At 37.4% G+C, this 27,539-nt stretch overlaps 1 protein-coding gene across 9 annotated transcripts in view; it reads left to right on the top strand.

Annotated features, from left to right (window-relative positions):
- The window catches only part of LOC101686034 (WD repeat containing planar cell polarity effector), a 531,713-nt gene that overhangs the window by 250,023 nt on the left and 254,151 nt on the right, over nt 1–27,539 (top strand). For all 9 annotated transcript variants that reach the window (XR_006606054.1, XM_045077902.1, XM_045077899.1 and 6 more), the window contains one exon: nt 15,504–15,567. Coding sequence is in view for 8 of the 9 variants with exons in the window: in XM_045077902.1 (XP_044933837.1) it covers nt 15,504–15,567 (64 nt within the window). In the remaining variant the exon portion in view is untranslated. The remainder of the gene's footprint in view (nt 1–15,503; nt 15,568–27,539) is intronic.

The raw sequence follows: 27,539 nt of genomic DNA, 5'->3' as shown, positions 1-27,539 counted from the left end.
TAAAAGGAACTAGTACATTACTAGTTTTTCATTAGTGTAGCCATCATTAGATACCAAGTAGGATATATCAGGAGTCAGTAAATTCGTAACCAGTTCACCTTATTTTTAAGGAATGAACACAAGCTTCCAAGGCATAGAGCTAACACCCTCCAGGTTGGAGAATGTGTCATCCCTGTATGTGTGTCCCTGGTATTACTAGGGGCCAGGAAAAGGTCTGGCACACAGAGGTTGTCTTTGTCCTTTTGGGCCACCCTGTCAAGATACCACTGACTGGATGGCTTATAAATAACAAAAATTTATTTTCCACAGTTCTGGGGGTTGGGAAGTCGTCCAAGATCAAGGATTGGTCACTTTTGGTTGAAGGCCATCTTCTGGTTTCATAGTCAACACATGTCCTCACAAGGTGTGAGGGAGTTCTCTCAAGCCTCTTTTTTTAACAGCATTAATCTCATTCATAAGTCTGCCCTCATGACCTAATCACCTTCCAAAGGCCCTACCTAATGGTCCAGATGCCTTCATGTTGAGAATTAGGTTTTCAAAACAAAAATTTTGGGGAGGCACATGATGTGATGAGCACTGGGTGTTATACACAACTAATGAATCATTGAACACTATGCCAAAACTAATTAAGTTGGATAATTAAATTAAAAAATAAAAAGCTAGTGGATATCTATAAAAAATTTAAAAAATTGAAAAAGAAATTTTGGAGGGACATAAGCATTCAGACCATAGTAGAGGTCATGTGCTCAACACTGGTTCCAGTCTCCTCTCCTCTTTGCTTTTGAACCCAGATGAAATTGGAACAATCAGTTTATGTAAATGTTTAACAGATTTATTAATCACAGATTTTCCTTCCTATATTCAAGATACAGGCATGCAGACCTACTTATTCAGCAGGAGAAACTGGAGGCAAACTCAGCTGAAGTTTCCATGAAGTAACACAAACATTTCTCAATACTTTTTAGATATATGTCCCTCTCTCAGCATGTTAAACCACTGTCTGACTGGTATTTCATCAACTCAGCTATTATGGAAAGTCTTGATGTCTTTGGGACCAGAATATGTTGTCATATTTGTTCTCAGAAATCCTGACTTAACAGTTTTCTTTAGAGGAATATTCTTTGTTAAGCAGTATTATTACTCTCCTTAGTAGGGCCCTGGCTTTTACTTATATTTTTGTTTTTAAAGTATACTTCCTGCCATTAATTTGGGGGGTTATATTTTTATTTTATATTGATTTACTAACATTGAATTATTTTTCAACCTAGTGGGTTTTTTTTTTAACGTATTATAGTGTCATACTACAACATACTCTTATCAGTATTCATATGACAGCAATGAATGACTTCTACCATTATGTTTAGGGCGAAAGACTAATCTATTTCCAGCTTACTCATCATAACCGATAGAAGAAGTTCTCAGATATAATATCTTTAAAAAATATAACACCAACAATTTTACACCATCACAATAACCTCAACAACAGTTAGAGCCCCTGGTAAGTATTGATGAGGATATACTAGTTGGGAATTCTCCCTTAAGGCTTAATATACAGTTCTAGTATAACACTTACTGAGGTTCTAGTTAGTTGTGGAGGTTGCACTCAATTTTTGAAAGGCCCAAACACTAGGGTCAGGTTTCAATCCCAGCTTCATAATTTACTGGATTCTTAAGCTCTTATTTCCATTTTATAGATGAGGAATTTACCAACTTTAAACATAATTTGCCAAGATTATAAATAATAAGTAACTAGCATATATTCAGTATTTAATAAGTGTGATAGCTACTATTGTTGTGTTTTTGACCATTTCTCCTACTAGACTGTGAGTTGCTTAAGGTCAAGAACTAATGTCATTAGTTTTTCTAACCCTTTTGAGTTCTAACACAGGAACTTGTGCTTTAGGGGTATTTTGTAAGCATCTTATAAAAGTAAATGTACTTATAGGTGACAATGTAGCATATGATAACTTTTGAATGATATTAATTTAAAAGCTGTAGGGTTAAAAATATTAGAATTTTGGGTCCCTAACATGCTATAGAAGCCAAAGAGAGAACTGGCTCATCTCTTTATAGAGCCAAACATGGAAACTGTTTGGTCATACCTTTTAAATAAATGCAACATAGCATTTCTTTTCTTTTTTTCCCCCACATTTTTTTCCTTCTTATTTCTTCTTTTTCTTCTTATTTCTTCTTATTTACCTATAATGTATTATTTGGTTCAGAGGTACAGGTCTTACACAATTCATAGCACTCATCATAGCACATATCCTCCCCAATGTCCTTTACCCAGCCACCCTATCGCTTCAAGCCCCTTCCCCTCCACCAACCCTCAGTGTGTTTCTTGAGATTAAGAGTCCCTTATGGTTTGTCTCCCTCCTCAGTCGTCTTGTTTTATTTTTTCCTCCCTTCCCCCGACACCCTGCCCTGCCTCTCAAATTCCTCATATCAGAGATCATATGATAATTGTCTTTCTCTGATTGATTTATTTCACTTACCTTAATACCCTCTAGTTCCATCCATGTCATTGCAAATGGCAAGATTTCATTTCTTTTGATGGCTGCATAGTATTCCATGTATATATGTATATACATATATACATGTATATATGTACCACATCTTCTTGATCCATTCATCTGTTGTTGGACATCTAGGTTCTTTCCATAGTTTGGCTATTGTGGACGTTGCTGATATAAACATGTGGGTGCACGTGCCCCTTCAGATCACTACATTTGTATCTTTAAGGTAAATACCCAGTAGTGCAATTGCTGGATTGTAGGGTAGCTCTATTTTCAACTTTTTGAGGTACCTCCATGCTGTTTTCTGAGTGGTTGCATCACTCTATTATTGTATTATTGTTGATGTGTTTCTTTGATTTTGTTATTAATTGGTTTATATAATTGGCTGCTCCCATATTAGGGACATATTTAAAATTGTTAGATCTTCTTGTTGTACAGACCCTTTGAGTATGATATAGTGTCCACCCTCATCTCTTATTATAGTCTTTGGCTTAAAATCTAATTTATGTGATAAAAGGATTGCCACCCCAACTTTCTCTTGATATCCATTAGCATGGTAAATTGTTTTCCACCCCCTCACTTTAAATCTGGAGGTGTCTTTGGGTCTAAAATGAGTTTCCTGCAGGTAGCACATATATGGGTCTTGTTTTTTTTTAATCCTTTCTGATACCCTATGTCTTTTGATTATGGCATTTCACTCATTTACATTCAGGGTAACTATTGAAAGATATTAGTTTAGTGCCATTGTATTGCCTGTAAGGTGACTATTACTGAATATTGTCTCTGTTCCTTTATGGTCTATGTTATTTATAGGCTCTCTCTTTGCTTAGAGGACCCCTTTCAGTATTTCCTGTAGGGCTGGTTTGGTGTTTGCAAATTCTTTTATTTTTAATTTATCCTGGAAGCTTTTTACTTTCAGTGACAGCCTAGCTGAATATAGTATTTTTGGCTGTGTATTTTTCTTATTTAGTGATGAATATATCATGCCAGTCTTTTCTGGCCTCCCAGGTCTCTGTGGATAGGTCCACTGCCAAACTAATATTTCTGCCATTGTATGTACAGACCTCTTGTCCCAAGCTGCTTTCAGGATTCTCTTTGTCACTGAGACTTGTAAGTTTTATTGTTAGTGGATGGGGTATGGACCTATTTCTAGTGATTTTGAGGGCGGGGTTCTTTGCCTCCTAGATTTTGATGCTTGTTCCTTCCACCAAATTAGGGAAGTTCTGTGCTGTAATTTGCTCCAATATAACTTTTTTTTTTTTCCTTAAGGGAAAATTGGAGGGGGAGACAAACCATGAGAGTCTGCTTCAATATACTTCTGCCCCTCTCGTTCTTTCTTCTTTTTCTGGGATCCCAATTATTCTAATACTGTTCCATCTTATGGTATCACTTTTCTCTCGAATTCTCCCCTCATGGTCCAGTAGATGTTTATCTCTCTTTTTCTAAGCTTCTTTATTCTCTATCATTTGGTCTTCTATATCACTAATTCTCTCTTTTGCCTTATTTATCCTAGCAGGAAGAACCTCCACTTTTTATTGCACTTCATTAGTAGCTTTTTTTATTTCAACTTGGTTAGATTTTAGTTCTTTTATTTCTCCAGAAAGGGGCTCTCTAGTATCTTCTATGCTTTTTTCAAGCCCAACTAGAATCTTCTGACATATTACTAATATCCATATTGACTAGGTCCCTAGCCATCGGTACTGCCTCTTGTTCTTTTTTTTTTTTTTTTTGAGGCCGCCTTCTCATTTTATCCAGAGAATAGATGAATGAGAGAACAAAATACTGAAAGGGTAGCAATAACCCCAGGAAAGTCTACACTACTTAAATCAGAAGAGGCCAAAAACTGGGGGGGCGGGGAGGAGAAAAAAAAACATACACACACACACACACATATATGCATATACATATACACACACACAAATACATGTGGTTAGATCTCTAGACGTATAGAGACCCATATGTATTAGATCTGTATGTGTATATTAGATTAGATTGGCAAATAGAACAAAGCAACACCGTTGATTTTGGGTGTATTTTGGTCTGTTAAAAGAAAGTGCCTCCCAAAATTTTAAAGAAAAACTTGTATATATAAAAATAAGGGTAAATACGATGAAGGGATGGAACATGACTGTAAAGATGAAAATTAAAAAAGGAATTGATAAGAAGTAGTTGAAAAAAGAAAAAAAGAGAATGTGATTAGGCTGGAAACTAGAACAAAGCTATATGCTAGATTTAGGGTATATTTTGATCTGTTAGAATAAACTTATCTCAAAATTTTAAAGAAAGAAAAACTTGAGGCACCTGGGTGGCTCAGAGGGTTAAGCCTCTGCCTTCAGCTCGGGTCATGAACTTAGGGTCCTGGGATCAAGTCCCGCATCAGGCTCTCTTCTCAGCAGGGAGTCTGCTTACCCCCCTCTCTTTGCTTGCCTCTCTGCCTACTTGTGATCTCTCGTTCTCTCTGTCAAATAAATAAATAAATAAATTTTTTAACTAAAAAAAAGAAAAACTTTACAGAAAATAAGGTTAAATACAATGAAGGGATAGAATATAACAATGAAAATTTTAAAATATTTTTTGAAAGTTATTGATAAGAAAATAGATAAAAAAGGTTAAAATATGAAAGAAGAAAAATTTAAAAAATAGAATAAGAAAAATATAAAGTTTAAAAATTTAACTTTGAAAGACTAAAGACCCATGGGGAAAAAGCCATGAATTATATGTGCTGTCATCTCCTAGCTCTGGAGTTTTGCAGTTCTCCTTGATCGATGAACTTGTTCTTAGCTGGATGGTCTTGCTTATCTTCTGGGGAGGGGTCTATTGCAGTCACTCTCAGATGTCTTCGCCTGAGGTGGAATTGCACCTCCCTTGCCAGAGGCCAGGCTAAGTAATCTGCTTGGTTTTGCTCTCTGTAGCTTTTAATTCCCTGAGTGCTTCCCATAGAACTTTGGGAGAGGAGAATGAAGGTGGTGGCCTCCCAGTCTCCGACCCAGAGGAACTGAGAGCTTGGGACCCCCTTCCTCAGTGCACATGCAGAGAAAAGCAGTCAATTCCTCCCGTCTCCCTCGTCTCTAGGCACCCTCCATGCTCACCCAGCACATGACCAACTGTTTCTGTCTCTGGCACATGGCACCATTTGGAGTCTCCAAACCCAACAGATTCCTGCAGCGTTCTCCCATGCCCCTCCTCCTGGTAGAGGAAGGGAGTGTCTATGGATCTGCCAGAGAGGTCCCTGCTCAAAGAGCAATGGCTCAGCTGTGCCAGCGATCACACTTCATGGAAACCCCAAGCTGAGACTCCACTCCTCAGCCCTGTCTTTGCAGCTTGTTTCCTCACTCTCATACCTGGAAGCTCTGCCACACTCAGGCACCCTCTCTCTTTCTGTGACCCCAAGGGACCTGAGACCACACTGTCCCAGAGAGGGATCCACACCCCACTAAGGCATTGGAGTGCCATTCCTCAGTGGACCTGATTTCTAAAAGTTCTGATTTTGTGCTCTGCTGTTCATCCACTTGTCAGGAGCCAGCCCCTCCCCCCACAATCTCTCTTCCCGAGTATAGCCTTGGATTCACTTCTCCACACATCCTATGTTCCTGAAAGTGGTCACTTTTCTGTTCCTAGAATTGTTGCTGTTCTTTTCTTCAATCTCCTGTTGAGTTTGTAGGTGTTCATAATGGTTTGATAACTACCTAGTTGAATTTCTGAGATCCGACGAAATTTAGGTCTCCTGCTCCTCCTTCATCTTATTCCTCTCACCACATGACATTTCTGATCCGGAACTCAGAAACCCAAGAACCACAGACCTGATCTAAAAAAAAAAAAAAAAAAAAAAAAAAAAAAAAAAAGACCTATAAGCCTGTAGCACATAGTTCATTCTCTTCTATTGGTATTAGAGTGGTGTTATGGAAGAGGGTTTAAGTTTTGGAGCCAGATTGCTATACAAGTAGAAATGGGACCTTGAGCAGGTTTAATGTTGCCAGTCTTATTTAGCAAATAAAAATAAAAGATGCCCAGTTAATCGTGAATTTCAGGTAATATAGAATTATCTAGTATAGATAAGTCCCAAATATTGTATGGGATATGGACACTAAAGATTTATTCAGGGCACCTGGGTGGCTCAGTTGGTTAAGCATCTGCCTTCAGCTCAGGTCATGATCCCAGGGTCCTAGGATCAAGCCCTAGGCTCCCTACTCAGTGGGGAGTCTGCTGCTCCCTCTCCCTTTGCCCCTGCCCCCTGCTCCTTCTCTCTCCCCCTCTCTCTCTCTCTCTCTCTCTCAAATAAATAGGTGCTTTAAAAAATAAAAAATTATTCATTATCTGAAATTCAAATTTAGCTGGGTATTCTATATTTTGTATGGCAACTTTTACTTAACCTCTCTGTGCTTGAGTTTTCTCATTATTAATTGGAATATAACAATAGTACCAATCCGATAGGGTTGTTATGAAGATTACATCAGTTAATACATAGAAAGTACTTAGAATAGTAACTAGTATAGAGTAGATCTCAATAAATGATACTTTGCTATTGTTGTTGGTGGGGTTATGATATTTATTGAAGATATTTCTGAGGCCTTCTTCAGTCAGCTGTGATAATTAATTAATGCATAGAGTGAGACTCCACAGGCTAGGCAAAAGACAATGACTGGACAGGTCCATGTCTCCCAGGAATGGACCTGCCTGTGAATCCCTGCTTCATTCATTGGCTGGGTACAGCTTGCAGGAATATAGCCTCAGTGTAGGTGCAGTGATGTATTTCACATCACAATAGCCAAAGCTATTTACCTATTTTGTTTCCTGAAGTCAGAGGTCTCAGAGGTGCATTCTCATGAATACCAATGTACAGATCTCTTTTTCACATAGGTCCAGAGAGCAACTACTGGAAACTGGAGATATAAAAGGGAAGTTAGTAAGATAAAACTATATCCATTGTCACTGAATTGCATCTCATGGCTGCAAGTAGTATTCATCCTCTCCCTTACTACTATCTAATTTCTGTCTCTTTGGACTGTTTGCCATCTCCAGGCATTTCCACTTCATTGAGTACTGGCCATTGTGGGTTGTTGTGGTTGGTTTTTTCCCCAAGCTTTTAAAAGCCATTCCACTAGCAATTTATCCCAGCAGCCTGGAGTCCTTGATAGGATGTTAAATTCCATATCCTGAAACAGTGCTCCCCACATTAATGAATTCTTATTTATCCTATCTTCCATTCCACATCCTGTGTTTTTACTGGCACATGCTGACTAAATCTTGCAACTCTTTAAGTGTGTGGTCTCCTAATTTATCATATCTATCATGTCCCCACCTGGACTGTGCTGAGTTTTAACCCCAGTTATCAGGCTAGCATCCAGGAGAAGGGTAGGAGCATTTCCTGAGGGTAGGGAATATTTGTTGGGTTGTGGGGAGAGTTCTCTACAGAATCTTCTACTGTAGAGGAATTGCTAGCTCAGATTCAGGGGACTGCACTATCAACACTCTCAAAGGCATATATCCACATGTACCCATCCCAGATATCAGGATCCCATGTGTTTTTAAACAGGGCATTGGCCCAAAAGTAGACTTCCCTGCCTTGGTGGTACCTCCAAATGTCTCTAGAATTCTATGACTCTAACAGTTAGGTCTCCCATCTGTCAGCTGTGTCTGCTTTTCAATTGTAGAAGATAAGGACCTCTGTAAGCTAGGAAAGTGGCTCCCTGGCTAGTAACTTTTAGAAAATAACACTCAGAAAAAGGAAAGAAATGGAAAGAAAAGAGTACTCAGTCTCTAATTATGCTTCCTTAGGGCATAAATATAACTTAGTAATAATTAGCTGTTGGGGTTCCCTCGGAGGGGTGGAGGCGACCGGACCAGCCGGAGGCCCCTTCCCGGGGCTGAGCGGGATGGCGATTGTCGCGAACCCGGACGCACCAACGGACGACACCAGGCTCGGGGGATCTGTCGAAGCAGGATCTCATTTTATTGTGTGGGGGCACACCTTATATAGAGCAGCAGAAGGGAAGTGAGGACAGAGGGGGAAGAGCCAATAAGATGGGGCGAGAGGAGGAAGTGCCATAGGTTTCAGGAACCGAAACTGTGAAATTGGCGCCTTGTTGGCCGGAAGAGACGGTGAGCCGCACCCTGTGGAGGCACCTCTAGTTATGTGCCTTATAATTAGCCTATTCCATTGTCTATTTAGTAAGTATTGCCTATCCACATCCTCCACCACCCACCAAAGTACACCACAGAACAGTTCTAAAGAAAGTTCTAAGGCTTTCTGAGTTCAGAAGTCATCAAGCATGTTGCCCATCTGAAGAATCCCATGTCACTCAGGAATGGTATCTCAGGATCTCAACTTAATATCTCAACTGCCCACAGTCATTACCCAGGAGCAGCTTGTGGAAAGTGTAGCCTTAATGGGAAAACACAATGATACATTTCAAAATGCAGCAGCTGGGGCTGTCAGTCAGTTATACTTCCTGCAGTAGGAGATCTGAGAGAGATATTCTCATGAGTGCCACATTGAGTTCTATAAATAGAAGTGGGAGAGATGACATGAAAACAGCAGAGTAGGGAGCTCCAAGAATCAGTCCTTCCACTGAAGCAATCATTAAGCAAACAAAACTGGCAGAATTAACTTAAACTCTAGAATCTAATTTAAAAACTTATAACAATCAGAATACTTAATAAAGACAGTGGTTGTTAAATATTGTGCTGATTCTCAGAAATTCAAAAGGCATTTTTGTTTATCTGCTGTCCTCCATTCCCCAGTATGACAGTGGCCATGAAGACAGTGGTCAGCATTTCTGGTGTTACCTAGCTGATGCCAAATGGCCATGATGGACCTTGTTCTCAAACACTGTGGTTATGCATTTTGCATTTTGACCAGTCTTTGGTTTCCAGAGGGACCAGTGCAGAGGCTTGGTTTTGTTTTGCCTCCAACTGGCCAGAACAGCATCTCTGACAAAAATATTCACACATGTGAAAAGCATTTAAAGACATATAACATGCATAGCTGTCTCAGGCAAGAGATGGAGAATGGGGAAAGCAGCAGTTGGACCAACAGATCTGGGAAAGAGAAGACTGAGGAGAAAATATTTGGGGCATAAAGTCCTTGGAGGGCTACCATATATACCACGGAATCACAGGTACAAGACACGTGCCTAAAACTGGTTACATGCTCAGTAAGACCTGAACCTCTGGACCTAAGTCTCAAGGAAGACCTTGGGCTCTGCATAAGCAAGCAGGAAAGGCTAAGACAGAATTGTATGTAGGTAATTTGGCTAAGCAATGGAGTGTCCTAACTCCAAGCCAATCTACAAAGACTGGGAGAGTTGTTTGTTGCTTCAGGATTTTTTTAAAAAGTTCTATCTGGTCATCTGTCAGGAGTTTTTGCTTTTGTTTTTTGGGTTTTTTTTTTAATTTATTTTTATTTATTTTCAGCATAACAGTATTCATTATTTTTGCACCATACCCAGTGCTCCATGCAATCCGTGCCCTCTATAATACCCACCACCTGGTACCCCGACCTCCCACCCCCCGCCCCTTCAAAACCCTCAGATTGTTTTTCAGAGTCCATAGTCTCTCATGGTTCACCTCCCCTTCCAATTTTCCCCAACTCCCTTTTAAAAATATCTGGCTGATTGCTGAGATAATGAAACAGGCTTTGGTGATCACACATGACAAAGAATATAGGCCTTGCAAATACAGTTTGGGAATGTCAATAAACAACTGGATGAGGGCTCTCAATAACACAGAAAAACCTAGAGAGGGGAAGAGTCTAATTTCCAGAGTTATCACATTATGATATTCAAAATGTCTAATTTCAGAAAATATATATGGAAAGGCATACAAAGAAGCAGGCAAGTATGGCCCATTCACAGGAAGAAAAAATAAAGTCAGCAGCATCCCATGGGAAGCCCAAGCTTTGGGCTTTTAGACAATGACTTTATATGAACTATGAGCTTAAATGAACTCAAAGAGCTAAAGGAAACCATAGACAATGAACCAGAATGATGATGTCTTACCAGTCAGAGAATGCAATAAAGAGACCAAAATTATAGAAAGGAATTAAATAGAAAAATTTCATCTGTAAAATATAATAGCTGAAATGAAAAATTCACTAGATTGGCTCAACAGATTTGAGCAGGCAGAAGAATCTGTAAAATAGGACAGTTAGAGTAGCAGAGGAAAAAAAAAGAATGAAGAAAAATTAGAAGAACCTGAGCAACTTCTGGGGTACAGGCATTATGGCATTCTGCATGAATCTACATATCCAAGAAACACGATGAAATTCAAATAGAATCGGTTCAGCAAGATCCACATCAAAACACATTATAATCAAATTTCAGAAGCCAAAAAGAGAATCTTGAAAGTGCAAAGCAGAAAGCAACTTATCTTGTAGACAGGATCATCAGTAATATTAACAGCTTATTTTTCATTAGAAACCTAGAGGTCAGAAAGTGGTGGGATGGCATTTAAAATGTATGAGAAAAACCAGAAACCATAAAATCAAAAACCATAAAAAAGAATTCTACACTTGATCTTAGAAGAAAAGCTCTCAACTCATTATATTAGTTGTGGGTTTTTCATATATGTTTCTCTGACATCAGGAACAAGATAAGAATGTCCATTCTCACCACTTTTTTCAACCTAGTACTCGAAGTCCTAGCTGCAGCAGTCAGACAAGAAAGGAAATAAAAGGTATCCAAATGGATAAGGAAGAAGTAAAACTTCACTATTTGCAGACAACATGGTAACAAATATAGAAAACATTAAAGACCACCAAATAACTATTAGATCTGATAAAGGAATTCAGCAAAGTTACAGGATAAAAAATTCATATACAAAAATCTGTAACATTTCTATACACTAATTGTGAAGTAGCAGAAAGGGAAATTAAGAAAAAAAAATTTACATTTGCACCAAAAAGAATAAAATACCTAGAAATAAACTTAACCAAGGAGGTGAAAGACCTGTACCTTGAAAACTATAAAACACTTATCAAAGAAATTAAGCAAATAGAACAAATGGAAAGATATTTTATGCTTATGGAGTAGAAGAACCAATATTGTTAAAATGTTCATACTACCCAAAGCAATCTGCACATTTCATGCAATCCTTATCAAAATTCCAATGGTACTATTCATAGAACTAGAACAAATAATCCTTGCATTTGTATGGAACCACAAAATAAGCTGAATAGCCAAAGCAATTTTGAGAAAGAAGAACAAAGCTGGAGGTACCACAGTCCCAGATTTCAGATATACTACAAAGCTGTAGCAATCAAAAGAGTATGGTACTGGCACAAAAATAGGCACATAGATCCATGGAACAGAATAAACAGCCCAGAAATAAACCTACACTTCTATGGTCAATTAATCTACAACAAAGGAGACAAGAATGTACAATGGGGAAAAGACGGTCTCTTCAACAAAGGGTACGAGGAAAACTGAATAGCAACATGCAGCAGAATGAAACTGGACGACTTTCTTAGACCATACACAAAAAATAAAGTGGATTAAAGACTTAAATGTGAGACCTGAATCCACAAAATTCCTTGAAGTGAACATAGATAGTAAAATTTGTCAACATAAGCTGTAGAAACAGCATTGTACATATGTCTCCTTAGGCAAGAGAAGTAAAAGTTAAACTATTAGGACTACACCAAAATAAAAAGCTTCTGTACAGCAAAGGAAAGCATCAACAGGACAAAAGGGCAGCCTAGTGAATGAGTGAAAGTATTTGTAAATCATATAGATGATAAAAGGTTAATATCCCAATGCTAAGTGAATAAGTGAAATGCTATGTGAAATAAGTCAGAGGTAAGACAATTATATTATCTCACTCATATGTGGAATTGAAGAAACAAAACAGATCAACCTAGGGGAGAGGAAGGAAAAAATTAAAGGAAAACAGGGAGGTAAACCATAGGAGACTCTTAACTATAGGGAACAAACTGAGGGTTGTTAGTGGGGAGGTCTGTGGGAGGGTAGAGTAACTGGGTGATGGACATTAAGGAGGGCATTTGAAGTAATGAGCACTGGGTGTCATATGAAAGTGATGAATGACTGAATTCTACCTCTGAAACTAATAATACAGTATGTATTAATTAAATTGAATTTAAATTTAAAAAAGTTTTAAAAAGGGATAAAGAAAGCATATATGAACTATAAGATACCACAAGGAAAAACAACCTGTGAAATTATTTTCCATCATAGTAGCTTGTTTTCCTATGCATTTGGTGGTTTTTGTTTTTTTATTTTTTTAAGATTTACTTATTTTAGAGAGAGCATACAAGCAGGGAGAAGGGCAGAAGGATAGAAAGAGAATCCCAAGAAGACTCCCTGCAGGGAATCCGATGCAGGGCTCCATCTCATGACCTGAGATCATGACCTGAGAATCAGACACATAACCAACTGAGCCATCTAGGCACCTCTGCATTTGGTAGTTCTTTATTGTGAACTCCTATTTGTTTTATTCTAATTGATGGTAATCCTGGGGATTTCTATAAAAGATGCTTTAATCCAGGGGTGCCTGGCTGGTTCAGTTGGTAGATTATGGGACTGTAGGTCTTGGGGTCACAGAGCCTACTTTAAAAAAACTGCTTTAATCCAGACATGAATTTTTTTTTTAATGCCAAAGTTAGGTGCACTATATCCTGGGAATATTTTAACTCCTAGCTTAATCAGAAGTCTTGGGTTTGGCACCTTTACCTTGAGACGTATTCAGGGCTCAGTCACTTGAATGTGATGGCCCTTAGAGGAGTAGTACCTCTCCCTGCCCCCCAGTATTTGCTTTCTGTTCAGGAATCTTTACTCGTTTTAATGAAGGGATTTAATTTGGTTACTATTTTTTGATTGAGGCTAGGGGGCCCTTGGAGAGATTTTATTTTTTTAGAATTCTGTGATGTACTTTAATGTGTGTTTTATAGGCAGTGTAGTTGGGAGCTCCCTTTGGTATTTCTGGTTGATCATGCCACCAGATGCCAACCCCTATTCTTTCATTTAACCATAGTGCCCTTCATTACCTCTCACCTAGAAGGAAGATACATCCTATCTTGCCCCTCTTAATTTCACTCTCTCCAATTTTAATTTATCCTGTATATGATTGCCAACTTGATGTATCAGTGAACATGTTAGGCATTTTAAATTCAAGGTACCTAGAAATCAGAGTTTTGGGCTCAGGAAAGATAGGGATCCTAGAGATTTGTGAGTTCCTGATATAATTATCAATGCCATGAAGTGGGTAAGATTATGGGGAGACTAGAGGAGTGAGTGTAAATAAAAGAGTACAATAACACATCAACTTCATGGAGTAGGCCGAGGGAAGAAAAACCCAGGAAAGGAGACTAAGAAGATGAAATGCCAGAAATTAGAAAACAAAAGAATGGCATCTCCAAAGGGAAGGAAAGGGTTTTGTTTTTTTTTTTTAAGATTTTATTTATTTATTTGTCAGAGAGAGAGAGCGAGAGCGAGCACAGGCAGACAGAGTGGAAGGCAGAGTCAGAGGGAGAAGCAGGCTCCCTGCGGAGCAAGGAGCCCGATGTGGGACTCGATCCCAGGACGCTGGGATCATGACCTGAGCCGAAGGCAGCTGCTTAACCAACTGAGTCACCCAGGCGTCCCAGGAAAGGGGGGGTTTAAAGGAAGGGAAATTTATACGTTTAGATGTGGCATGAAGGGTACGCAAGAGGAGGACTTACCATTTGTTTGATCGTTTGAAGGTGGACAATTACTATTACCAGAAAATTTTCAGTTTAGTGGGATCATATGCAAAATAGCAGTGATTGAATGAACAAGTAGTACAACTTGTTATAATCCTCTGTCCTCTTTCTCTTTACATCCTACCTCCAGTGAATATACAATGAATCAATCAGTAAGCTTCCTGGAACAAAAATAAACATAGTTACTTTCTGATCTTCCATAGTTTAAAGAAATTCAAGTAAATACTGGAGAGGCTAGTAAGAAGGGCAAAGGAGGAGATTGGGGATTAATCTCCAATTAGTCATTAATTTGTGTTGGACTTTACTTACTGTAACTATTTTATTAATAAAGTTTATATAATCTGTTAATAACTAATATCCATATTTCTCATATGTTTTAGTTGAAGTATTTCTATTTTACACTATTATATTTCACAATATGAAACAGAGAACAGGGAACAACTTGGATACTTAACTGCTTGTTTCTGGAACCAGAAAAACTCACAATTATATCTGTATAAATCTCAGCATTCAGATCAAACAACAACAACAACAACAATAACAAAAACAACCTTCTAAACCTCTGTGCAAAAAATATGTGATTGTGACATGCTTTACTCTCAAAATCTTAAACTTTCTGTAAAGGTAACTTTAATTAGTTAATTAATTAATTTGATTAATGTATCTTAGCATAAAGTGAAACTGTCACCATAAAGAATTATTGAAGTTATACTTCAGGGAAAGAGGGTATGATTGTGAAAAAAGAGTAGACAAGTATTACTTCACATATTTAGAAAATACTTCAAAATATTTGGAAACAACTTACTGTCACTTTGGAATAGCCTAGAATTTTTTTTTCCAAAACTCACAAATATAACTTTTGTAATAATACATTTGACTTCTCACCTACTACCTAAGAAACACCAAAGTGTAATTATTTCATTTGTTACCTTTATCCTGCTACATTTTCCATATCCTTATACTTTTCTTTTACAAAACACAATACATTTAAAAATTATGAGAGACCTATTTCCTAAGCCAGCCTTTCCCTATACTCAGCAGCATCTGCCCTGGGTTCTACTTATCCCTGAAAGTTGCATTGAAGGCCTCAATAGGCTCTTTGCCTCAGTTCCTCATAAGTACAATAACATTTCACATAGAAATCCCAACAGGCAAATTCCCTACTGTTTGAAAATACTTTTCCCCATCAGAAGAACGAAAAACAATAACACATAAATACATTAAACTAGCAGCTCTCTCCTTTTATGGCTTTGTTCACAACTAACATATAACATTTCTTTCCTTCCATATAGGTACCAGAGATTTGAAAAGGCATTTCTGTTAGCGGTTGACATTGGTGCTCATGACCTGTTTATGGTGAGTCATTCCCAGAGATGATTTTGTCCCTTCAGTTCTAAGGCTGAGTAAGTTATCAGCTTTTGTGACCATTAGAAAGGATTAGTGTCATTTGTGCCTTAGACACATGGTGGGAAAGCATTATTCCATCTTAGCTTGCAGCTTTCCCTTCATGAAACTGGTCAATAGCCATCTAGTCTCTTTTGACTTGTTGACATTTTCCTTGCCAGGGCCCAAAGGATATTTTATGTTTTCTAAGAATTTATAATTCTTGAACTTTCCTCTTCATGTTCTTTGATGTGAGGGGATGACACCTTTCTATCTAATAAGCTTAAATGTCTTTTTAATCCATCCTCTAAAGTACAGCTACAGCATCTAGGACATAAGGCAAAATATGTACGATAGATTTTGAATGTGCTTAGTTTGTCCTTTAGATTTTATTATGAAGTAACAAATTATGGATGCTCTTACTTGTATTTTTAAAGTAACCACAGGGCAAAGTAGATCCAGGGGGTTATAAATTCACATATACTTTAATCTTCCCATTTAGTAGCTAACAGCGGTAAAATTGGCAGTTTCTTACAGATCTCTGTGCTCTGTAGCAGTTTCTTACAAGATCTTTTACCACAATGTCACAGTAAGATCAGATGAAGGTAGTGTTCCTCTTCTGGTTGCCTAACATATTCTGTTCCACAGAAACTTCACTGTCATCAAAGAAACAACAAATCAAAACCTTCTTAAAAACAAAAAAAAGAATTCTGGAAGGCTCTTTTACTTGAATATTCTGCACAATGAAGACATTTTTGTAGTTTAAGCATTGATTCTTTAGATGTTAAAATGGGTTCTTGGCTTTAGGTCACTTGTCTTTGGAATGAGTTTGTTGTTTGAATTCTAGCTTTGCATTATTCATTTAAATTGCACTTTCATTGATCATGAAGAAAACCTTTCTAATTACTTCAAAAGTATGAACCTTCTGTTATTTAGCATCTGTATTTTGTATTTTGTTCTGTCAAATCGAACAGGCATTTTCGTGTATTGAGGGAAGGTTTTACTATCTGGCCAATATCTGTGCATGTTGACATCACAGTTCAGGAGTTATAACACTTTTTCGATTTTTTTCATCTCACTGACTTTATCTCTACTTTTTCACCTCTGCCTCTATTCACTCCAGTAAAGGTAGCTTTTTATCATATTTCTTTACTTGCAAGGTTGTTTTTGGGTCTAAGGACAAGGTACTGAAAGACTTTATAAACTGGTAAATAGTATACAGATATCATGTGTTACTACTGTTAAGACAGAGCAACTATTGTTATTACATGGCTATGTAAAAAGTAATGAGGACCTTAAACAGGGCCTGAGTTATACGAATGTAAAGGAGGAGATATTTTATAAGCAAAATCAAGATGATTCATCAAGACCTTAGATGAAAATGGAATATTTTGATTGTAAGAATAAATAATACTATAATAGAAAGTAAACAATATCATAAAGTATAGAGACAAAAAGTAAAATCCACTTGAAATCTTCTAGTCTAGAAATGCACATCCTTTAAAATACCTCTATGTGAATATGTGTGTGTGTTTGTGTGTGTATACTGTACTTTTTGTTTAGAACCTGAGTTTTTTCATTCAGCAATATAGTTTTCCGTATTGGTAAACATAAGTCTATCATTTCTTCAATGTTTATATTGTATTCTATTTTATGGATGGTAGTAGGATAAAAACAGGCATATGGATAAATGGAATAGAATAAGGGGCCCAGAAATGAATCCACATTTACAGGTCAGCTAGTCTTTGACAAAGACCAAACAACAGGATAGAATAGTCTTTTCAGTAAGTAGTGGTAGGCAAATTGGCTATGCGCATGCAAAAGAATGAACCTGGACCTTATATCACTCACAAAAACTAACTAAAAATGAATTGAAGACTTAAATGTAAGATCGGAAACCATAAAACTTCTAGAAGAAAACATCAAGAAAAAGCTCTTTTACACTGGTTTTGGCGATGCTTTTTCTGTGTCTGTTTTGTTTTTATAAGACAACAAAAGAAAGGCACAAAATCTAAAATATAAGTGGGACTAGGGGTGTCTGGGTGATTCAGTCACTTGAGCATCTTATCTTGATCTTGGCTCAGATCTTGATCTTGTGGTCATGGATTCAAGCCCCACATTAAAAAAAAAAGATGGGATTGGGAGGGAGAAAAACCATAAGAGACTCTTAATCTCACAAAACAAAGTGAGGGTTTCCAGGGGTAGGGTGGTAGGAAGAGGGTGGTTACGTTATGGACACTGGGGAGGGTATCTTATGGTGAGTGCTGTGAAGTGTGTAAGCCTGACAATTCACAGACCTGTACCCCTGGAGCTAATAATACATTATATATTAATTAAAAATTTTTTTTAATTACAAATAAAATAAAATAAATGGACTGTGTCAAACTAAAAAGCTTCTGCACAGTAAATGAAATAGTCAAAATAAGGAAAAGGCAATCTACAAATGGGAGAAAATATTTGAAAATCATATATCTGATAAGGAGTTAATATCCAAACTATATAAGGAACTAATAGAAATCAGTAACAAAAGAAATCAAATTATTCAATTAAAAAATGAACAAAGGACCTGAAAAGACATTTTTCCAAAGAAGACATGCAGTTGTCCAACAGGTACATGAAAAGGTATTCAACATCACTAATCACCTGGGCAATGCAAATCAAAACCACAATCTGTTAACACCTCATACCTATTAGGATGTCTTTTATCAAAAAAGATATTATAATGGTGGACAAAAATGTGGGGAAAAGGGAACCCTTGTTCACTGTTAGTGGGAGTATAAATTGGTGCAGCCACTATGGAAAAACAATACGGAGGTTCCTCAAAAAATTAAAAATAAAACTACTACATGATCTAACAGTTTCATCTCTGGGTAAATATCCAAAGGAAACAAAATCAGTATCTTGAAGAAGTATCTGCCCATGTCTATTGCAGCATTATTCACAATAGCTAAGTATATAAAAATCCCTAAGTGTTAACTGACAGATGAAGGGAATCTTGCCATTCGCTATATCATTGATGAACCTGAAGGGCATTACACTAAGGAAAATAAGCCAGATAGAGAAAGACAAATACTGTATGGTATCAGTTATATACAGAATTCTAAATAAATAAAAGCTAATTTCACAGAAATAGAGAGTAAACTGATAGTTGCCAGGGGCTGGTTAGTGCTCGCTGTGCTGTGTTTTAAAAATCTTTTACTACCTCAATATCTTAAAAATTCTTTTTTCTTAAGGTTATTTTAAAAAATTTATTTATTTTGTTTGTTTTTTTTTAACTTTTAATTTTTTAAAATAAATATATATTTTTTATCCCCAGGGGTACAGGTCTGTGAATTGTGAGGTTTACACACTTCACAGCACTCACTACCACATACCCTCCCCAATATCCATAACCCACCCCCCTTCCCCCCACCCCCCTCCTCCCATCAACCCTCAGTTTGTTCTGTGAGATTAAGAGTCACTTATGGTTTGTCTCCCTCCCAATCCCATCTTGTTTCATTTATTCTTCTCCTACCCCCTTAACCCCCCATGTTGCATCTCCACTTCCTCATATCAGGGAGATCATATGATAGTTGTCTTTCTCTGCTTGACTTATTTCGCTAAGCATGATACCCTCTAATTCCATCCACGTCATCACAAATGGCAAGATTTCATTTCTTTTGATGACTGCATAGTATTCCATTATGTATATATGCCACATCTTCTTTATCCATTCATCTGTTGATGGACATCTAGGTTCTTTCCATAGTTTGGCTATTGTGGACATTGCTGCTGTAAACATTTGGGTGCACATGCCCCTTCGGATCACTACGTCTGTATCTTTAGGGTAAATACCCAGTAGTGCTATTGCTGGGTCATTAGGGTAGTTCTATTTTCAACATCTTGAGGAACCTCCATGCTGTTTTCCAGAGTGGTTGCACCAGCTTGCATTCCCACCAAGAGTGTAGGAGGGTTGCCCTTTCTCCACATCCTCGCCAGCATCTGTCATTTACTGACTTGTTAATTTTAGCCATTCTGACTGGTGTGAGGTGATATCTCACTGTGGTTTTGATTTGTATTTCCCGGATGCCGAGTGATATGGAGCACTTTTTCATGTGTCTGTTGGCCATCTGGATGTCTTCTTTGAAGAAATGTCTGTTCATGTCTTCTGCCCATTTCTTGATTGGATTCTTTGTTCTTTGGGTGTTGAGTTTGCTAAGTTCTTTATAGATTTTGGACACTAGCCCTTTATCTGATATGTCGTTTGCAAATATCTTCTCCCATTCTGTCAGTTGTCTTTTGGTTTTGTTCACTGTTTCCTTTGCTGTGCAAAAGCTTTTGATCTTAATAAAATCCCAATAGTTCATTTTTGCCCTTGCTTCCCTTGCCTTTGGCAATGCTCCTAGGAAGATGTTGCTGCGGCTGAGGTCGAAGAGGTTGCTGCCTGTGTTCTCCTCAAGGATTTTGATGGAGTCCTTTCTCACATTGAGGTCCTTCATCCATTTTGAGTCTATTTTCGTGTGTGGTGTAAGGAAATAGTCCAATTTCATTTTTTTGCTTGTGGCTGTCCAATTTTCCCAACACCATTTGTTGAAGAGGCTGTCTTTTTCCATTGGACATTCCTTCCTGCTTTGTCAAAGATTAGTTGACCATAGAGTTGAGGGTCTATTTCTGGGCTCTCTATTCTGTTCCATTGATCTCTTTGTCTGTTTTTGTGCCAGTACCATGCTGTCTTGATGATGACAGCTTTGTAATAGAGCTTGAAGTCCGGAATTGTGATTCCACCAGCTTTGGCTTTTTTTTTTCAATATTCCTTTGGCTATTCGAGGTCTTTTCTGGTTCCATATAAATTTTAGGATTATTTGTTCCATTTCTTTGAAAAAGATGTATGGTACTTTGATAGGAATTGCATTAAATGTGTAGATTGCTTTAGGTAGCATAGACATTTTCACAATATTTATTCTTCCAATCCAGGAGCATGGAACATTTTTCCATTTCTTTGTGTCTTCCTCAATTTCTTTCATGAGTACTTTATAGTTTTCTGAGTATAGATTCTTTGCCTCTTTGGCTAGGTTTATTCCTAGGTATCTTATGGTTTTGGGTGCAATTGAAAATGGGATGCACTCCTTAACTTCTCTTTCTTCTGTCTTGTTGTTGGTGTAAAGAAATGCAACTGATTTCTGTGCGTTGATTTTATATCCTGACACTTTACTGAATTCCTGTACAAGTTCTAGCAGTTTTGGAGTGGAGTCTTTTGGGTTTTCCACATATAGTATCATATCATCTGTGAAGAGTGATAGTTTGACTTCGTTGCCAATTTGGATGCCTTTAATTTCCTTTTGTTGTCTGATTGCTGAGGCTAGGACTTCTAGTACTATATTGAATAGCAGTGGTGATAATGGACATCCCTGCTGTGTTCCTGACCTTAGTGGAAAAGCTTTCAGTTTTTCTCCATTGAGAGTTAATGCGGTGGGTTTTTCATAAATGGCTTGCTTTAATAATATTGAGGTATGTGCCCTCTATCCCTACACTTTGAAGAGTTTTGATCAGGAAGGGATGCTGTACTTTGTCAAGTGCATTTTCAGCATCTATTGATAATATCATATGGTTCTTGTTCTTTCTTTATTAATGCGTTGTATCACATTGATTGATTTGTGGATGTTGAACCAACCTTGCAGCCCTGGAATGAATCCCACTTCGTCGTGGTGAATGATCCTTTTAATGTACTGTTGAATCCTATTGGCTAATATTTTGGTGAGAATTTTCGCTTCTGTGTTCATCAAGGATATTGGTCTGTAGCTCTCTTTTTTGATGAGATCCTTGTCTGGTTTTGGGATCAAGGTGATGCTGGCCTCATAAAATGAGTTTGGAAGTTTTCCTTCCATTTCCAAAACTGTTTTTTGGAATTAGTTCTTCTTTAAATGTTTGGTAGAATTCCCCTGGGAAGCTGTCTGGCTATGGGCTTTTGTTTTTTGGAGATTTTTGATGACTGTTTCAATCTCCTTACTGGTTATGGGTCTGTTCAGGCTTTCTATTTCTTCCTGGTTCAGTTGTGGTAGTTTATATGTTTCTAGGAATGCATCCATTTCTTCCAGATTGTCAAATTTGTTGGTGTAGAGTTTCTTATACTATGTTCTTATAATTGTGATCTCTCCTCTTTCATTCATGATCTTTTTTATTTAGGTCCTTTCTCTTTTCTTTTTGATAAGTCTGGCCAGGAGTTTATCAATCTTATTAATTCTTTCAAAGAACCAGCTCCTAGTTTCGTTGATTTGTTCTGTTGTTTTTTTGGTTTCTATTTCATTGATTTCTGCTCTGATCTTTATGATTTCTCTTCTCCTGCTGGGTTTAGCGTTTCTTTGTTGTTCTTTCTCCAGCTCTTTCAGATGTAGGGTTAGGTTGTGTACCTAAGACCTTTCCTGTTTCTTGAGAAAGGCTTGTACCACTATATATTTTCCTCTCAGGACTGCCTTTGCTGTGTCCCACAGATTTTGAACCGTTGTGTTTTCACTATCATTTGTTTCCATGATCTTTTTCAATTCTTCTTTAATTTCCTGGTTGACCCATTCATTCTTTAGAGGATGCTATTTAGTCTCCATCTATTTGGATTCTTTTCATATTTCCTCTTGTGGTTGAGTTCTAGCTTCAGAGCATTGTGGTTTGAAAATATGCAGGGAATGATCCCAATCTTTTGATACCGGCTGAGACTTGATTTAGGACCGAGGATGTGATCTATTCTGGAGAATGCTCCATGTGCACTAGAGAAGAACGTGTATTCTGTTGCTTTGGGATGAAATATTCTGAATATATCTGTGATGTCCATCTGGTCCAGTGTGTCATTTAAGGCCTTTATTTCCTTGTTGATCTTTTTCTTTGATGACCTGTCCATTTCAGTGAGGGGATTGTTTAAGTCCCCTACTATTATTGTATTATTGTTGATGTGTTTCTTTGATTTTGTTATTCATTGGTTTATATAGTTGGCTGCTCCCACGTTGGGGGCATAGATATTTAAAATTGTTAGATCTTCTTGTTGGACAGACCCTTTGAGTATGATATAGTTTCCTTCCTCATCTCTTATTATAGTCTTTGGCTTAAAACCTGTTTGATCTTATATAAGGATTGCCACTCCTGCTTTCTTCTGATGGCCATTAGCATGGTAACTTCTTTTCCACCCCTGACTTTAAATAGGAGGTGTCTTCAGGTTTAAAATGAGTTCCTTGTAGGCAACATATAGATGGGTTTTGTTTTTTTATCCATTCTGATACCCTGTGTCTTTTGATTGGGGCATTTAGTCCATTAACATTCAGGGTAACTATTGAGAGATATGAATTTAGTGCCACTGTATTGCCTGTAAGGTGACTATTACAGTATATGGTCTCTGTTCCTTTCTGATCTACCACTTATAGGCTCTCTCTTTGCTTAGAGGACCCCTTTCAATATTTCCTGTAGAGCTGGTTTGGTGTTTGCAAATTCTTTCAGTTTTTGTTTGTCCTGGAAGCTTTTAATCTCTCCTATTTTCAATGATAGCCTAGCTGGATATAGTATTCTTGACTGCACGTTTTTCTCATTTAGTGCTCTGAATATATCATGCCAGCTCTTTCCAGCCTGCCAGGTCTCTGTGGATAAGTCTGCTGCCAATCTAATATTTTTACCATTGTATGTTACAGACTTCTTTTCCCAGGCTGCTTTCAGGATTTTCTCTTTGTCACTAAAACTTGTAAATTTTACTGTTGGGTGACAGGCCTTTTCTTATTGATTTTGTGGGGCATTCTCTGCACCTCCTGGATTTTGATGCTTTTTCCCTTTGCCATATTGGGTTAATTCTCCAATAATTCTCTCCAGTATACCTTCTGCTCCCCTCTCTCTTTCTTCTTCTTCTGGAATCCCAATTATTCTAATGTTGTTTCATCTTATGGTGTCACTTATCTCTCGAATTCTCCCTTGTGGTCCAGTAGCTGTTTGTCCCTCTTTTGCTCAACTTCTTTATTTTCTGTCATTTGGTCTATATGCTAATTCTTTCTTCTGCCTCATTTATCCTAGCAGTGAGAGCCTCCATTTTTGATGGCACCTCATTAATAGCTTTTTTTAATTTCAACTTGGTTAGATTTTAGTTCTTTTATTTCTCCAGAAAGGGCTTTTATATTTCCCGAGAGGGTTTCTCTAATATCTTCCATGCGTTTTTCAAGCCTGGCTAGAACCTTGAGAATCGTCATTCTGAACTCTAGATCTGACATATTATCAATGTCTGTATTGATTAGGTCCCTAGCCTTCGGTACTGCCTCTTGTTCTTTTTTGTGTGTGGTGAATTTTTCCGCCTTGTCATTTTGTCCAGATAAGAGTAAATGAAGGAGCATGTAAAATACCAAAAGGGTGGCAGCAACCCCAAGAAAATATCCTTTAACCAAATCAGAAGAGACCCCAAATCGTGGGGGAAGAGGGCGAGAAAGGGAATAAAAAGAGGTTCAGAAAAAAAAAATAAAAAGAAAAGAAAAGAAGCAATTAATAAAAAGAAAATGAATAAAGAAAAGTATAAAAAAGAAAAATATATATATTAGTTAAACTATTTAAAAATGTTAAAAAAGAAACGGGTAAAAGTTAAAAAAAAATTAGCAGAAGAGAAAAAAAATTGAAAAAAAAAATAAATTAACTACAAGACTAAAGAATCACAGGTAGAAAGCCATGAGTTCCGTGCTTTGCTCTCTCCTCCTTTGTAATTCCTCTGCTCTCCTTGGTATTGAACCTGCACTCCTTGGTAGGTGAACTTGGTGTTGGCTGAATTTCTTGTTGATCTTCCTGGGGAGGGGCCTGTTGTAGTGATTCTCAAGTGTCTTTGCCCCAGGCGGAATTGTACCGCCCTTACCAGGGGCTGGGCTGAGTAAGCCGCTTGGGTTTGCTTTCAGGAGCTTTTGTTCCCTGAGCTCTCTCTGTGGAGTTCCGGAGGACAGGAATGAATATGGCGGCCTCCCGATCTCCGGCCTGGAGGAGCCGAGAGCCCGGGGCCCCACTCCTCAGTGCGCCCTTTCAGAAAGTGGTTGATTTTCCATTTGTGGAATTACTGTTCTTCTTTTCTTTGATCTGCCATTGGATTTGTAGGTGTTTGCAATCTTTAGATAAGCTATCTAGCTCATCTCCTGGTAGCTGAAGTAGTCTCAGCCTGCTACTTTTCTGCCATCTTGACTCCTAACTCTAAAGTTTTATTTTTAAGTAATCTCTACACCCAGCATGGAGCTCAAAGTCAAACCCCCCCCCCCAAAATCAAAAGAGTTGCATGCTTTATAGTCTAAGCCAGCAAGGTGCCCCAAAACTTCTTTTTATCTTCCAGAATTTGTATTATTTTAATGTTAACATTCAAACCTACAATCCACCTCTGTTGATTTGTAAGAGGATAAAGCTCAAAATTGATTTTTATCATATGTATATCCAGTTGACCTGTGACCATTTATTGACAAAATTGTCCTTTGTTTGCTGCTTTACAGGGTCACCTTTGTCATAAATGAGGTTCCCACAGAAATGCACATCAAAGTCATAATGAGATATCACCTCACACCAGTCAGAATAGGTAGTACAAGGTGACAAGAAATAACAAGTTGCAGGGGCATGTGACTGGTTCAGTCTGTGGAGGGTGCAACTCTTGATTTCGGAATTGTGAGTTTGATCCCCACGTTGGGTATAGAAATTATTTAAAAATAAAATATTAACAAAAATAACAAGTGGTTGCAAGGATCTGGAGAATGTTGGTGAGAACATAAATTACTGCAACCACTATGGAAAACAGTATGGAAGTTCCTTAAAAAATTAAAAATAGAAATACCATATGATCCAATAATTTTGCTACTGGATATTTACCCAAAGGAAATGAAAAAATTCATTTGAAAAGGTATGTTGCACCCCTATGTTTGTTGCAACATTATTTTTTTTTAAGATTTTATTTATTTATTTGAGAGAGAGAGAGACAGAGTGAGAGAGCATGAGAGGGAAGGTCAGAGGGAGAATCAGACTCTCCATGGAGCCGGGAGCCTGATGTGGGACTTGATCCCAGGACTCTGGGATCATGACCCAAGCCGAAGGCAGTCACTCAACCAAGTGAGCCACCCAGGCATTATTCTTTGAAACATTATTTACAATAAGACAAGATATGGAAGCAAACCAAGTGTCCATCCATAGATGAATGGATAAAGATGTGATACACACACACACATACACACACACACACACACACACGAAATGGAATATTAGCCATAAAAAAGAAAGAAATCTTGTCATTTGTGACAACATGGATGGACCCAGAGGGTATTATGCTAAGTGAAATGTCAGGCAGAGAAAGACAAATACAATATGATTTCACTTATATGTGGAAGCTAAAAATAAAAACAAATGAACAGACAGCAAAGAGAAACAGAGAGAGGCTCATAAATAAAGAGAACAAAATGTGGTCATCAAAGTAGAAGGGTATGGGGGATGAGCAAAGTAGTTGAAGGGGGTTAAGAGGTACAGCCGTGTACATATAAAATAAGTTAGGGAGATGAAAAGTACAGCATAGGGAATATAGTCAGTAATATTGTAATAGCTGTGTGTTGAGAAATGGTAACCACACTTATCATGGTAAGCATTATATAATGTATAGATTTGTTGAACCACTATGTTGTTCACCTTCAAATAATTTAATACTGTATTTCAACTATAATTCAATAAAAATAAACCAATCAAGTGCCCACATATATGTGCAGGTCTTCTACTAGACTCTGTCCTTGCTCCAATACCAAACTGCCTTAATTACTTTATAAATATTTATATCCAATAGTGTAAGTCTTCCAAGTTTGTTTAAATGTGTTGTTCTTATTCTAATTTGTGATAGATGCTTAAGACATGGATTTTTCAGTTTGTTTCCTAATGTATGCATTCAAGGGTATAATTTCCATTTAAGCATGGCTTTGATTGCATTCTGACAATTTTATGTGTCTGTTTTTCATTATCATTCAGCTCAAGATATTTCTAACATTTCTGTTGGGAATTCGTCTTTGCTCTAGGTTTCTTAAAAGTGTATTTCCTAATTTCAAACAATAAAATATTTTCTAGAAAGACACACCCCCCCTTAACCTATTCTGTATTACTTCAACCCTTTGAATCTTACTGAAATTCCCTTATGGCTCATTATGTGGTCAATGGTAAGATTTCCATGTGCACTGAAGAGAATGTGCAGTCTACAGTTTACAGTTGTTGAATGCAGTGTTCTATATAAGATCAGATTTGTTAGTTATGTTTTTCAGTTCTTCTACATCCTCACTGTGAATGGTGTTTTAAAATTTTCCACTGTTATTGTGGACTTGTCTTTTTTATTTGTTTTAAGACCGTAATTAGGTGCATGCCAATTTAGAACTGTCATATTTTCTTGGTATATTGAGCCTTCATCATTATGAAACATTCTTCTATTTTCTAATAATGCTTCTTGCCTTAAAACCTGCTTCACCTCAAACCATACCTACACACAGTTTTATTTGGTTTGTATTTGCTTTATACATCATATATGCATGTCTCCTTATATTTAAGTTGTATCTCCTATAAGCAACATATAATTGTATATTTCTAATCAACTGTCACATTTGTCTTTTAATTAGATTATTTAATTGAATTATAAATAGTACAACTGTGTTTCCCCTACCCTCTTTCTTTTCTGTTTGTCTCACATATTCTATGTCCTTTTATCTAACCACCCTTGCCCTTTATTATGTTAACTATATTATTCCATTTTTCCCTCCTATTTGCTTATTACTTACATTTTTCCTCTAATTTTTTCTTTTGACTACAGTCCTTTGGGTGGATCTTTTTGGTCTGGTTTTGGGGTCTTTGGTCTTATCTCTTTGTTCTTTTTTTATTGAATGTTGGGTATAGAATTTTTAAAATACAGTGATAATTTGAGGTTGTGTATAATGTTGTTTTCCTCCAGAAAGAATTTACTTTTTCTTCTG

Source organism: Mustela putorius, unplaced genomic scaffold (genome assembly GCF_011764305.1).
Source record: "Mustela putorius furo isolate JIRA1106 unplaced genomic scaffold, ASM1176430v1.1 tig00000224_pilon_pilon_pilon, whole genome shotgun sequence".
In the NCBI taxonomy this organism is placed as follows: domain Eukaryota; kingdom Metazoa; phylum Chordata; class Mammalia; order Carnivora; family Mustelidae; genus Mustela; species Mustela putorius.
The sequence above is the reverse complement of the archived record's forward strand: the minus strand, read 5'-3'. Positions and strand labels throughout refer to the sequence as shown.